This window comes from Prinia subflava, chromosome 1 (genome assembly GCF_021018805.1).
Source record: "Prinia subflava isolate CZ2003 ecotype Zambia chromosome 1, Cam_Psub_1.2, whole genome shotgun sequence".
In the NCBI taxonomy this organism is placed as follows: Eukaryota; Metazoa; Chordata; class Aves; order Passeriformes; family Cisticolidae; genus Prinia; species Prinia subflava.
Window position 1 is genome coordinate 19,671,295 of NC_086247.1, and position 13,382 is coordinate 19,684,676.

General features: G+C 40.4%; 1 protein-coding gene across 1 annotated transcript in view; it reads left to right on the top strand.

Moving 5' to 3' along the window:
- Positions 1-3,760, top strand: part of DPYS (dihydropyrimidinase) — a 28,624-nt gene extending 24,864 nt beyond the window's left edge. The window contains exons 8-9 of the mRNA XM_063419433.1: positions 1,947-2,154; positions 3,686-3,760. Coding sequence (XP_063275503.1) covers positions 1,947-2,154; positions 3,686-3,760 — 283 coding nt within the window. The remainder of the gene's footprint in view (positions 1-1,946; positions 2,155-3,685) is intronic.
- Positions 3,761-13,382: the final 9,622 nt, after the last annotated feature.

A 13,382-nucleotide genomic window follows, 5' to 3' on the forward strand; every position in this document is an offset into this window, starting at 1 on the left:
AACAGTTCACATATTGATGAAGGATCTTGCTTATTTTTCTGTGTTCCCTGAAATTACCTTCTCTACTTTTCATGTCCTGGTGCTATTGAGCAAGTAGATAGGATATATATGCAGAGAATGCTAAAGATTATTATATTACAATTGTTCTTACTTTTCCAGCAATTGGACCCACAAGGGTAATGCAATAAGCTAGAGGAGTATGTTTATAAACTCCTAATAGTGCTGTTCTAAGAACCATGGATAAATTTGTTTGACAGCATTGAATAGGACCAGTGAAAACAAGAGAGGTTTGATTTTTTTCCCAGTGTGAACCTAAAGATGATGCTGATATTGGTGAGCAGGCATGCATACGTTTTCTGTCCAAGGAGTGTTGTATAAAGCAAAGATTTTATTCCGATGGGTAGACTGGTCATAAACAGTATTTACACATATATAGTCTTTGAAATGTCAGTTACCATCAAGATTTAAATGTAACCCTTAACAGAACCACTTACTCTTAGTTCAACAGAATGATATGAAAGGAAATTAAATATCCTTCCATGAATTATTTTTTCTTCTTTATATGTAATAATTTTGAATATTTAATATGATTATTTTTGAAAATGGCTATACTTCAAGTAAGATGCAGGGGTTTTTGTGGTTTTTCTCATTTTGATAAAAATATTGATTAAAGTTTAAAACAACCTTCTCCAATCGATCAATATTTTAATCTTAATTTTTAATCTTAATTTTAATTAATTAGTATTTCATATTGCTTTTGACTTTGATAATTCATTTGCAAAAAGATTTCTTCTTATTCTTCTCTAGAAGATTCTTCTTATTAAGATTATAAAATTCTTACTATTATTCTCTATCATAATATGAGTACATGTATATACATTGTAATATATGCATGATAGATTTTTGATTTAGTGAGGACCCATCCTGGAAAAAGCCTGACTGGTAGCTAAAAGCATGAAAATTCTTTCTTTTCAAAAACTATACATACAATAAAAATATAAGCTCTCTAAATAATAGATGTAATCTGTAGCTCAGATGCAGGAAGTTAATAAAATAATTAACCAAAATTCAAAGTCTGTAATTACAGTATATAGTAGGTATCTTAGTAGGGAAAATAGACAATAAAGGAAGTGGGAAGTGTACACAGCCTGGACTTCCAGATAGTAATGTCAGCTCTGGCCTTGGCTCTGCCTTTGAAGTAGCCAGTTAGAATTGGAAAAATTGTCTAGAAAAATGGAAATAATATAGAATGAGGTCTATATATACAAAAAGCAATAATACCCTCATTCAAATGAGTACTGTTGAAGTCTGAAATTATAATTCCGTTAATATCCTTGCAGGAAAGGTATGTAGAAGTGTGATGTCATTATTATTTATCAGCATTAAGATATTTGGGCAGTCAGTCATAGAATCAATCCAGCTCACACTAAGCATTACCAAAAATCATTACCATCTACTGACTTTCCAATGAAATGGTCTTTGTGTTATTTGTGAGACTCAGTCTTTGAAACATTACAGCCGTGCTTTTCAAACTTGAAATTGCAAGTCATTCCAGCTAAAAGGTCAGAGCTTTTTCTGATTGAATTGTGCATAGATATTTTCTTGACAAGGCAAAATGAAACCATGTTATCCAAAGAAAATATTACAACCTGATTTTTTTTCCACTGATCTCTTTTGTAGTGGAAAATTTTGCATTTAAAGGCTGCTGAGTTCTGTCCTTTTGACTCCCTCTTCATTCTTTTGAAATGCAATTACTGTTCAATGAAATGTTATTGCACTATCCTATTTTTACAGCTGCTCTATGATGTACTGTACAGTGTCGCAGTTAAATAATATTGCTAAATTTTCTTCCTGTATCAATTTATCAAAATTTTATAATGAAGTCAAATGTAAGGATCATAGTAATTTTGTGTGTTGTGTTTTGTGTGCTGTTTTTGTAAACACAGGACAATATCTGCAAAGACACATCACCAGGCAAATAACTTCAATATATTTGAAGGAATGGTCTGCCATGGAGTTCCAGTTGTGACAGTTTCAAGAGGCAAAGTGGTTTATGAAGGTGGAGTTTTCAATGTCACAGCAGGAGAAGGCAAATATGTCTCCCGTCCACCATTCCCTCCATATGTCTACAAACGAGTCAGGCAGCGGGAACAGGTTAATTAAACTAATAAATCTCTGTAATGCCTTGTACAACATGAGGATAACTAGCTCTTGGGAAGACAAGTTTGGGGATTCAATGGTAATTTTCCTTACTAATCAAAATATGCCAAGGTGGGAGGAAAGGAAACACAGGACTGAAATAATATTGCTCTTTATCTTACAGAAAAATATCATATACTAGTTCCTGTTCTTACAGTAGTCTGTACAGCTTTTGAACTAAGCCTCAGTACTTTTAAAAACAAACATGTCCTACTTGCAGTAAAAGCTGACAAAGTTTTGCTTAACTGCTACATTTCATCACTGATTTCACTGAAAATCAGAGAGCTTAAATTTCGTAGGCAGGGAGAAATACTGCACCAAGGAAGAAATCAAAAATTTTCTAATTCTTTCATGGATCAGATATTTTGAGCTAAACTTTGCAGGGTATTAAACATTTTGCTGTGTTCCAGCAAGAATGTGTTAAAAACTGAACATGTGCAAAGGGCTCTGCCAGGCCAAGCAAGACAGCTCTGTTCAAGCTTTTGTTGTCTTCTGTTTTTTAAAGAGAAATATTTCAAATACACAAAGATTGGTGTTTCAGTGCCTATTTACTGTGCAAGCACTCATGATGCTTTTGCATCCTTAGTGTACTGTGGATAGAATTTTCAAAAGCATACTGAGTAAGTATGTTTTAAAATCGTCACCTGAATCAGTGGGATTCACTGCAGGATCTAAAATTTGAGTCAGACTGTGCAAAACAGACTAGCATCCATGTGAATAAAGCCCAGTGAAATGCCCCCAAGATAATTCTGTATACTTCTTTCTGTTGTTGTCTTAATGGACTGAGAAGGGCATTTAAAAGTGGCTGAATTACACTTTCCTCCAAAGAGCACAATTTCACAGGATGTAGTGAGCTGCCTGCACATTCATACACATAATACATTATCAAAACTAAACTAAACTGAAATCTATAAGAAATTTGATAACTACACAATTCTGAAAGACTTCCCTGAATATAGTGATTTCCATTTCCCATCAAAGCTAGAGAGAATTTTCCCTTAGGCCAAATATCAATTGCAGCATGTCTTCAGAAGTGATTTTTGAACCAGCTCAGCCTCCTGTAGCCAGCAGCTAGAATAGTGAGTGATAGATACCCACACAAGGCAGAATTTGCTTTGTTTCATTGATATTTGCTTATCTCTCTTACCTGACATATTAAAAACATCACTGGAAAATGTGGATACTCTAACAAATAGAAGAATCCTTAAAATGAGGTGGGACATGTTGGTGTTTCTTTAAAAAATGGATGTAGAATTGGATTGTTACAGTGTTGAACAGATTTAACCACCCAGCTCGTGATGAAAACTGAGAACTGAACTGTTTAATCCCAGTGCAAGGGATCTTTTCCAGAGAGAAGTTAGACGAAAATATTGGGACACATTTCATAGAAGGACAAGTTTTCATAAGACTTCTATTTCGATTTTGTCCAATTAGCAATTGCAAGAGAAGAAAAAAATAGTGAATGATTTAAAACATTTTATTGCAGGTATGTCAGCCTGTTCCTGTCAAGAGGGCACCATACACAGGCACGGTCTCAGGAACATCTGTCACGAGAAAATAACAGGCTCATTCCCCAGTTTTGGCTGCTGCAGGTAACCATCTCTTTTGGTTAATGAAAAATACTTAATGCTTCTCTGAAACTTCAAGAAAACAGAAGTGTAGCTGGCTGTCTGTCTGGTGACAGGCTTGTCTGAAATAAGCCCTCTCAGAAGCTGATCTGTCTTGGTATCTATAAATTTGATGAAAAAGTGTGGCAGCCTTGGAGAACTTCTTTTTGATTGGAACCTCATTTAAAAGTTCAGTCACAAGAAACTGACTGAGTTTAACTGCTAGACTGGGACATGGGTATGAAGGCCCACACAAAACTTGAGCTGAGGTAGTGACAGGAGTACAAAATTAAACATGACTGTTTGACTTGCAAATTTATAGAAAAAAAACCCAAAACCACAAACAAAAACAGCTTGATGTGAAAAATTGAATTTGTTAGTTTCCCCGTGTTACAGACAAAAAACACCCCCCACCCCCAACAAATGTTCTGTTTGGGTTAAGCTGACAGATTTGTTTTGCAGAAACAAAAGCTGTCTTCATGAAAAGAGAAAGCTCCAGAGAGACCTTAGTGCAGCCTTTCAGTACCTAAAGGAAGCCTATAAGAGAGCTGGAGAGGAATTATTTTTACAAGGGCATGGAGTAGTAGGACAAGATAGAATGGTTTTACACTGAAAGATGGAGTAGGTTTAGATTAGATATTAGGAAGGAATTCTTTACTGTGAAGTTGGTAAGGAACTGGAACAGGTTATCCAGAGAATTTGTGGATGCCCCATCCCCAGAAGTGTTCAAGGCCAAGCTGGACTGGAATCTAAGCAGCCTGGTCTAATGGAAAGCATCCCTGCCAATGGCAGAGGGGCTGGAACTAGATGATCTGTAAGGTTCCTTCCAACCCATGCTGTTCTGTGATTCCACGAATAAAGGTGCTGCAGCCAGTGCCAGCAGTGTTTGAACTAGTGTGAGCTCATCACTGCTAACAGGAGTAACACCCAGCATCTCCCCTTCCCTCCTCTCCAGTGTTCACAGTGTGGAACTTGGTTGTTGACCAAGTACATGGTCCTCGTACATGCCCTGGTGCTTGGCAGGCCTTTCTGCCAGCAGAAATCAATTAGCTTTGTTTTCTGGGTTAGTTTTGGGTTGCCTTGGTGAGTTGAAGTGTCTCTTAGAAGAGCCGAGCAAAGATCAATGCTGTGCAGCATATGAGTGGGGTGAGAGCACTGGGGACAAGGACTAGTGACAGCACTTCACTGTTTAACAAGCAGAGGAAATGCTTCAGGAAAAGGTAAAAACTAGGCAAGTCCTTCAGCAAGCACAGTCGAGCCATGCTGCTGCTGAGCCAACTGCAGCTGAAATGTTGTGTGCTACAGCAGGGGAGGTGATTAATAGGGTTGGGGGAACAGTGAGTGACAGGAAGCATGCCAAACTCCAAGCTGAAGGTTTGGGTGCATATGTGTACCAACAATGAGATCAGCAGGTTTGAGAGATGATTTCCCAATCGGTGAGCAGAAAGCCCCAGTTAGCACCTCACATAAAATGAGTCTGTTCTTAGTGCTAATTGATATGGGATGGGAACAAGCCTGCTATGGTAGGAAGGTGAAATTAGCTTTTCCACATTTCATGGTATCATTGCTTTAACGCTACCTTAGAGTGAACCTCATCCAGGGCATCAGAAGCAGCAACAGAGCACAGTATCCTATTTGTTTTTCTCTGTTCTAAGGGAAAAGCTTTTCTAATAGAGAGGACTAAAGGCTAAAGCTTCAGTAGAGTGAGGGAGCAATAATCATTCTTTCTAGCTCCTAGCACTCCTTCTCCATTATTACCTCTGAGTGACAAATTGCAAAGAAGAGACTTTCTTTTGAAAGATGATATCGTATTGTCTTTTTCTTCTCTGTAGATAAAAGCAAATGAAAATGACCTTGCTGCTCCCACCAGCAGTTCCTTCTGGGTCCAGCAATCAATCCACAATCAACTTCTCAAGAACCAAAATGAAACAACAGTAACCAATAAGCATTATACTTGGTTTCCTACATAAAATTGTCATTGAAATTTATCTTTGAAAAGACTTTTGCTGTAAGAACTGGAAAATTCTTTTTAGGAAATGGAGTAATAATAAAAAAACCCCTACAATTACAATGTGGCAACAGTTCTGTACATTTTTTAAAGTATGTAAGTTTTGGGATATTATTTCTTAATTTTATCTTTAGAAGATATCAGCTACCCAATAAAGTAAAAGCAACGAACAATGGTGTTTAAGAACATTTTTTAAACTCCTGCTCTGCTGGGTGCCAGAGGATGAATCCTAATTCTCTAATTTTATATGTTAGAAAGATGTCTGTTTTGCTTGGAAATGAAGAGAATTCTGAGAGCAGATGCTAAATTTTTTTTTCAGTTTTCCCTATCTGGAAGGGGTCAGTACAGAAATATGCTGAGTCAGGAGAACACTTACTATTTTGGACCTGCTGCCACATCTCCATGTCACTGTCTTTAAAGTATTTTATATATTTTGTCCCTGCCAAGTGCACCACCAAGCTTTTTTTGGAGGGTTCAACTATTTCCTTTGTTGTATCCTAGGCAAATTTATGCCAACCATACTTATGAAGTCACCTACAGTAATAGTTTGTGTTCTGGCTTTATGGAGAGACACACACCCTTCACCTGAAGACTTATGAAGTGAGATCACCAGAGCAAAACCATAGTGCATTACTGTCAGAAAACATTTTTAATTAAATTTTGAGGTTTTCCCCAATGTAACTAATACTTCATTTCTTTGTAGGATAGGATTCCTAATTAAAAAAGAAAAACCTCTTCTGCTCAATTTATCTAATTTCCATTTTCAGAGGTTATTGTACTTTCAGAAGCATGATTCTACTACCATGTCTAGACAAATTTTGATTTGGAGAACTTGAATGTCGTTTAAAGTTGCACTTTCATATGTCATAGCTCTTCTTTACAAGCATCTGTTGCTGGGAGAAATTTAAGAGTGTCATGGTTTAATGCCAACAGGCAGCTTAGAGCCACACAGACATTCACTCGATTCCCTACCCAGTTAGATGAGGAAGAGAATCAGAAGAGTAAAAATTAGAAAACTCAGGCTGGGATAATGACAGGTTAGTAGGTAAAGCAAAAGCCGTGCACACAAGCAAAGCACAACAAGAAATCCCCATTGTCAGGCAAGTGTTGAGGCATCCCCAGGAAAGCACTCTGAATGTTCCCCCTGCTTCTTCCCCCAGCTTTACATGCTGAGCATGACCATATGGTCTAGGGTATTCCTGGGGTCAGCTGAGGTCACCTGTCCTGGCTGTGTCCCATCCCATCTCCTTGTGCTTGCCCTCCTGCTGATGGGATGGGGTGAGAAACAGAAAAGGCCTTGATGCTGTGTAAGCATTGCTCATTGATAATCAAAATATCCTTCAATTATCAATTCTGTTCCCAGCACAAATCCAGAACATAACCCCACACTAGCCACTGTGAAGAAAATCAACTCTACTCCAGCCAAAAACATCACAGAGAGAAAGGAGGCCATCATAAAATCACCTGTACAGAGAGCTGGCTGTCCTATGTGTAGAAACAATGTCACCTGTACTGTGCAACCCACAGGCCAAACAGGCACAGAAAATGCTGCACAATTTAAGACATACACATTAAACATATGATAATTACTATTATTTTTGACAGTGGAAAGCAGACTTGCAGTTCCTGCTGTATTCACAAGCATACAGTGATACATGAGCTTGTGCAAAAAACAAACTCCTATTAGGTCAGTAGTTCTCGTGCCTCTAAACAGCAAAAGAGGGATTTCCTTGTAAGAAAGAGGAGGATAGTCATGGGTATGGTAGAGAAGGTCTAGCACCAGTTCCCATTTCTCAGGTTTGTCTTTGGGGTGGCAGAACAGCAGAACCAAAAATCCAGCACTATTACAATGACTATTAAAGGAAACAGAGTTCACTGCTCAGAACAGACTTCTGTACTGTCATGCTCTGCATCTCTGTTGTCCCTTTACAATCAACAGAGAAAAAGATGGTTCTGCATTTTTTTCCCTCTGCTTCAAGATCTCACACAGGTTAGATGAAGCTGCCTGGAGCTGTTCTTTGGGATGAGGTGGGCAGTTTTCTTGCAATGCTGGTTTGTCTCCATTGGCTAAGATTATACAGGCTGTGTAACTATGGTGCAGATTTCTACTCTGCAGCTGCATTCCACTCAGCCAATCTTCACCTCTCAGAGCTGGAACTTTCTTGTATGAAGGATGCCTGTCTTTTCTTATGTTTTGTCTCATCAACAGTGCAGGTCAACAATGAATCCATTCTTTCTAATTAATCTTTTTCTACATCGGAAGAAGAGCAGAAATTCAATAAGAGTAATCTCCAAACTATGAATATGTATTATCTATGGAAAAATGTATGATATTTTTAGGTTTCCTACTCATTTTTATTAGATAAGAAATGAATGAGCTTCCTCCTGTATAATTAGCAAAGAATTTCTGTTCCCTATGTTGGTACTTACTGCTCTGTATCATGGACTATTCTTCCTATAGGGTTATACTATTTTTGGTTAAGAAACACCTACTTTTTAATTCCAGTGAGTCTTAGCTATTGTGCAGATGAAAAAAATTACCTGTATATTGTGAACTGGGATTTACACCAAATCATCTGCTGTATTTTTACCTCCTTGGGTGCAACAAGCTATTGAGCATGTCAGGTTTGTTATTTTTATGAATATTTGTTTTGCCATGACATGTGGTGGCCCTAGTACCCGAATCCTGCCTCAAGCCATGAGTTAATAGCCCTTGAGGAGCTGTGTGACTTCAAAAAAATCTCAGCTGTGCCATTCAGGCACTCCTACTAATGTTGAAACTGTCAGACTGCAAATCTCTGTCATCCTTGTTCTTTTTCCACTTACATGGGCTAGGCTGCAATAGTGGGATCCTCATAGGGGTGTAATTTTGGGACTGCCCAGGTCTCTATTCCAAAACACCTGTAAGGAGTGACAGCAGAGCCAAAAACAGTAGCATGAGATATTTTAGTAGACATATAGTTTGGGATTACAATTATGTCAGCACAGGTCCTGAACTGGAGCACTGGAAGGAGCATGGACTGGTCTCTCAGTTGTACCTCAGTCTCTAGACCCTGACAAGAGTTCTAAATTTGCTCCACAATCTCATGCCTGAGCTATCACTTGCTCATTACATTCTCAAGCTGTTGCCCTGTTGTGCTAAAACAACAGATGCCACACACCAGGTTGGAAAGGTGGTTTAGAGATGATTTCTGCAGCCCACACAGTTCTTTTGAGCCTTTCATGGGAAAGACAAACATTGCTTTTCCCAGATGTTTGAATCCTATCTCATTTAGCCATAATCCTCAGGGTTCTCCACCACCTACTGAGAAATAGGTTTGCTTGCTAACTCTTCCTTCAGTCTGTTGGTCACTCTGATTGCTTTGAGAGGTTATACTGCTGCACTAAAACCCTTTTTTTCTGGAGCAGTGTCTGTGCAGAGCAGCCAAGGAACAGTTTTGTCAAGGCTAAAACACAGAACATCCTTTCTTTGCTTAGCACTTCTCCTTGAAATGCTACTGGTTTCCCCTCTTTCTTGTATGGAAAGGTTGAAGATTCAAACACTTTGTCAAAATAAGAAAAAAAATTCTGTTAACCATATTTCATCTCTCTCCCCCATCCAGACTGAAATTTAGCATCCTTAGTACTCCATTCTCCCTGGTGATGTGGATTCCAGAGGCAGGAGCAGAAAAGCAATTTGGGAGATCCCCTGCATGCACAACACTGCTTTCACTCTCATCATTTGCCAGAGGAAGCCTCGTACAGACAGTCTGTGTTTATTGCCGCACGCAGCTCACGGCCCGTGGAAGTCGCGGTGCGAACCCCGCGCCTGCAGCGCTGCTCCCCAGCGCGGTCACCGGGGCGGATCTGCCGCAATCCCGCGGCTGCTCCGGGCCGCTGGAGGGCAGGGCAGGCACGATGGATCGGCAGTGGAACGAGCAGGAAGGAGCTGTACAGCAGCACCCGTAGGGCTTGCTCACCTTTTGAAATCTGTGCCCCTAAAGTCGGCAATGACATCCCTGCTTTCAGGCTTTATTTCATCAGCAGTAGAGAGTGATCTTTTGATCCTCACTCTCCACTTTTGCGATGTAAAACAGAATTAGAGGAAAAGCTTTGATTATTCTTTTTTAACTGCATCTCTGGCCTATTTAAAGTGCAATGAAAACAGTGAGTTAATGTGGCAATAATGACAGAGCAGGGGTCACGGTGACCGCAGTTATAAAGCCAGCACCCTCTGACTTTGCACACCCAGCTGCTCACATGAAATGCTGCTACAGAACCAGCACAGAGGAAAAGAAGCCTTTAGCTTGGCTTGGCTTTAGTAGCCAGCCAGGCTGGGGGGTCCAGAGTGGTGATAAGGAGAGGTCCATAAATGAGGTTGCTGAAAGGAAATGTCCTTGTTTGTATTCCACTCCAGGAGGGTCAGGAGCACTAGCATGTCTCTCTGAATTACCTTCACAAGACAATCAGGTCAGCCTTTCATTAATTTTACAAACCATATTTGATCCAATTGGAGGATTTTTCACAGTAAATCAAACAGCTCCTCTACCAGTGAAGGACTTTTAAAAAGGAAGTTGAGTTCTGCTGTGAGCTGAGAGAAGGACAGGGATAACTGAGTCAGAAGCAAAATCCAGACTTCTCAGACTCTTGTTCTTAGTCCTGAATGTGTTTCTGACAAGCCCTAGAGAGTCATTTAGAGACAAAGCCCAGTAACATGATATTAATGGATATTAAAGATTTCTATTACACCAATAATAAATAAAATTAATAAAAATCCTTAATTTGGACTGCAGTAATAGTTCCCTTGTGCTCAGCAGAAAGAAAGGCATTATATTCTTCTATGGATGAAAAAGAATGGTCTGTTTGAGATGAAGAAAACATCCTAAAAGAGGAAAGAAGACTGTGAATGACAGAAGAAAACAGACAAAATAAAATGTAGGAAGTCTGAGGAGAGGGTAGACAAGAAGAGGAACAGAAATAATTGTGGGTGGAACACTTTTTTTTTTTTTGTATTGTAACTTGTAGACTTTTTTTTTCTTTTTTTTTTTCTTTTTTTTTTCTTTTTTTTTTTTTTTTTCTTTTTTTTTTTCTTTTTTTTTTTTTTCCAGAAAAAAGAAGAACTGAGTCCTGTGGTTGAGGGTTATGGTTAACAGAGAGGGAAGCCAAGGAAATAACTGAACAACTTGCAGAGGAGACAACTGAATATAAACAAACCCTAGACTTCTCCTGCTCATAGGACAGAAACAAATGGAAGAAAACAAAAAGAAAATGAGGTCTGGAGAGAATGAGAAGTATGTCTCTGTGTAATTTCATGGGAGCGACAAACCTGCCTTTTCATCTGTACAGCTAAAGGAAATCTCTGGGTAGCTGAAGGAATAGGTCTAGTACTGTCAGTCAGGTTAAGAACTGTCCTACCACAGACATAAAACTCAATGCCTTCGAAGCATAGAAGTGGACTTGATTTAGAAAAAATATTATTTAAAAAAAGGGTGCAGAATGTGCCATTTTCCCTGGTAAGCCAGGTTTAGGGAGATGGGAGGAGAGCAAACATCTCTTTTGGTTGTCATTCAGCTCTTTTTCAGCATACAGGTATGTACGTCTGTGATCACAGAAACAAAGTGTGTATAAGTCCACTCAAGTATGTGACTCTTGTATGAGTGTAATGGTAATAATTGTCAGGTGGCACCTTTGATGCTGGCACAGCTGTCGTGGTTGCGGGGGAGGTGAATTTTTCCAGGGGGATGTGGGCAGGCCAATCAGTGATCAGCTTTTCTGCTGGCACCTGGATTGGTCACTCGGAGGTTTGGACACGCCTCTGAGGACACAAAGAGTTAAAAGCAGGACCCCAAGGGGGTTCGGCCTCTTTTCAGATCCTGGTTTCAGCAGAGGGACGTCTCAGGCCTCCTTCCCCTGCCCAGCCACGAGGCTGGGTGGGGGAGGGGAAACACGTGGTCGGGCTCAGGTAAGCCGGAGCCCCAGCGGGGGGAGAAGGGACAGAACTAGAACTGAGCTGCCCCGTCCAGGATGGAGGGGTGGAAAACTGTGGAAGTGCCTTCTGTGTGTGCTCACCCCCTCTTCCCCCCCCAACTCCGGGAGAAGGTGCCAAGCCACGTGGGGGTTGCAGAGCCTGAGAGTGCCTGAGCCTGCACCCTGCCGAGAAAAAACTGTTAACCCTTGTGTAGCAGAAAGAAACTTTTCTTAGACATTGATTCTCATGACTGGTGGTTTCGGAGAGAGGGAAGCGGCCTGAGACTGAGATGATAAAGCATGATTGGAAGGAACCCGATGGAAGAATGAGAGGAGTAGCCTTCTGAGCTGGACTTCTCTTGCATAATGTCAGCCATAGACTGAACTTAAGTCTCTTTTGAACATAAACTGCATTTTGGGTGGATGCAGCTGCCCTGCTTTTGCTACAGTGACTGGCACTTGAAGAGTGGAGCAAGCAGAGAAAAGAGGGGGAGGGTGAGATGGCACCCTCTGCCCTCAGGGCAGACCTGCTCCTGGAACCCCGGCCCCTGGGTGAAAAGGGGAGAGCTCGGCATGCAGCATCCTTAAAAAGCCCTGTGTGTAGTTTTGGCCTATGAGACAGCGGTGAGAGCGCTGGACATAGGAAAAAGAGAGAGTCACCCTGGCAGACCTCTCCAGGCAGTGCCACGGGTGACATGGGAACACATAAGGAGTAGACCTGTGTGTTCTGGAGAACAGTCTGTGGTGCCAGAGAGACTCCTCTCTCCCTTGCTGAATTGAAGATTAGCTTGTTTTTGAGTGGTGATTGTTTGATCTAAAACCCAAAGGTTGGTCTGTGAAGAGTGATGTGTGGGGAGGTAGAAACTGGGAGAAGAAATGTTCTAAGAAGTTTTTATTTCTGTCTCTGTGTGTGTTTAAGAGTATTTCTGTCTCTGTTCTTATGTAATGTAATAAAGTTTTGGTGGTTTTTTTTTGTTTTCAAGATTTAAGCCTGCTCTGCTCTGTTCCTGATCACATCCCACAGTAGCTGTTAGAGAAAAAAAACATATTCATGGGTGCATTAACATCTGGCCAGTGCCAACCCATGACAACAGCATATTCACAAACTAAAACAAGCTTTTGCTGTGCCTATACAGTATTTTTCCTGCAATGTGCTGTGTTAAAGTCTATAATCACAGAATGGCTGAGGCTGTTGGGTAGCTCTAGAGATATCTGCTCCAGCTTTACTGCTCTGAGGTGCTCAGAGCCATGTCTAATGGGTTTAGAGTTACCTCCAAGGATAGAGATTCCACAGCCTCTCTGGGCATCCCATCCCATTTGACTACCCTCAGAGTAAAGAAGCTTTTCTCGTGTTTAAGTGATATACCAGTCAGCTTCCTAGACTTTATATTTTGAAGCAGCTACCACAGGTTGAGATGAGTCTGACAAATCTATAGTTTCTCAGATTTTCCTTCTTGCCCTGCTTGAAAATGGGAGTGATATGTGCTTTCTTCCAGTCCTCAGCAATCCCTCCTGATCACCATGACTTTTTACAAAAAATCAAGACACTTTTCAGGGACATCAGCCAGCAACCTCAATACCCACGGATACCTCCTATCATGTCTTACGGTGTTTGAGTGCTC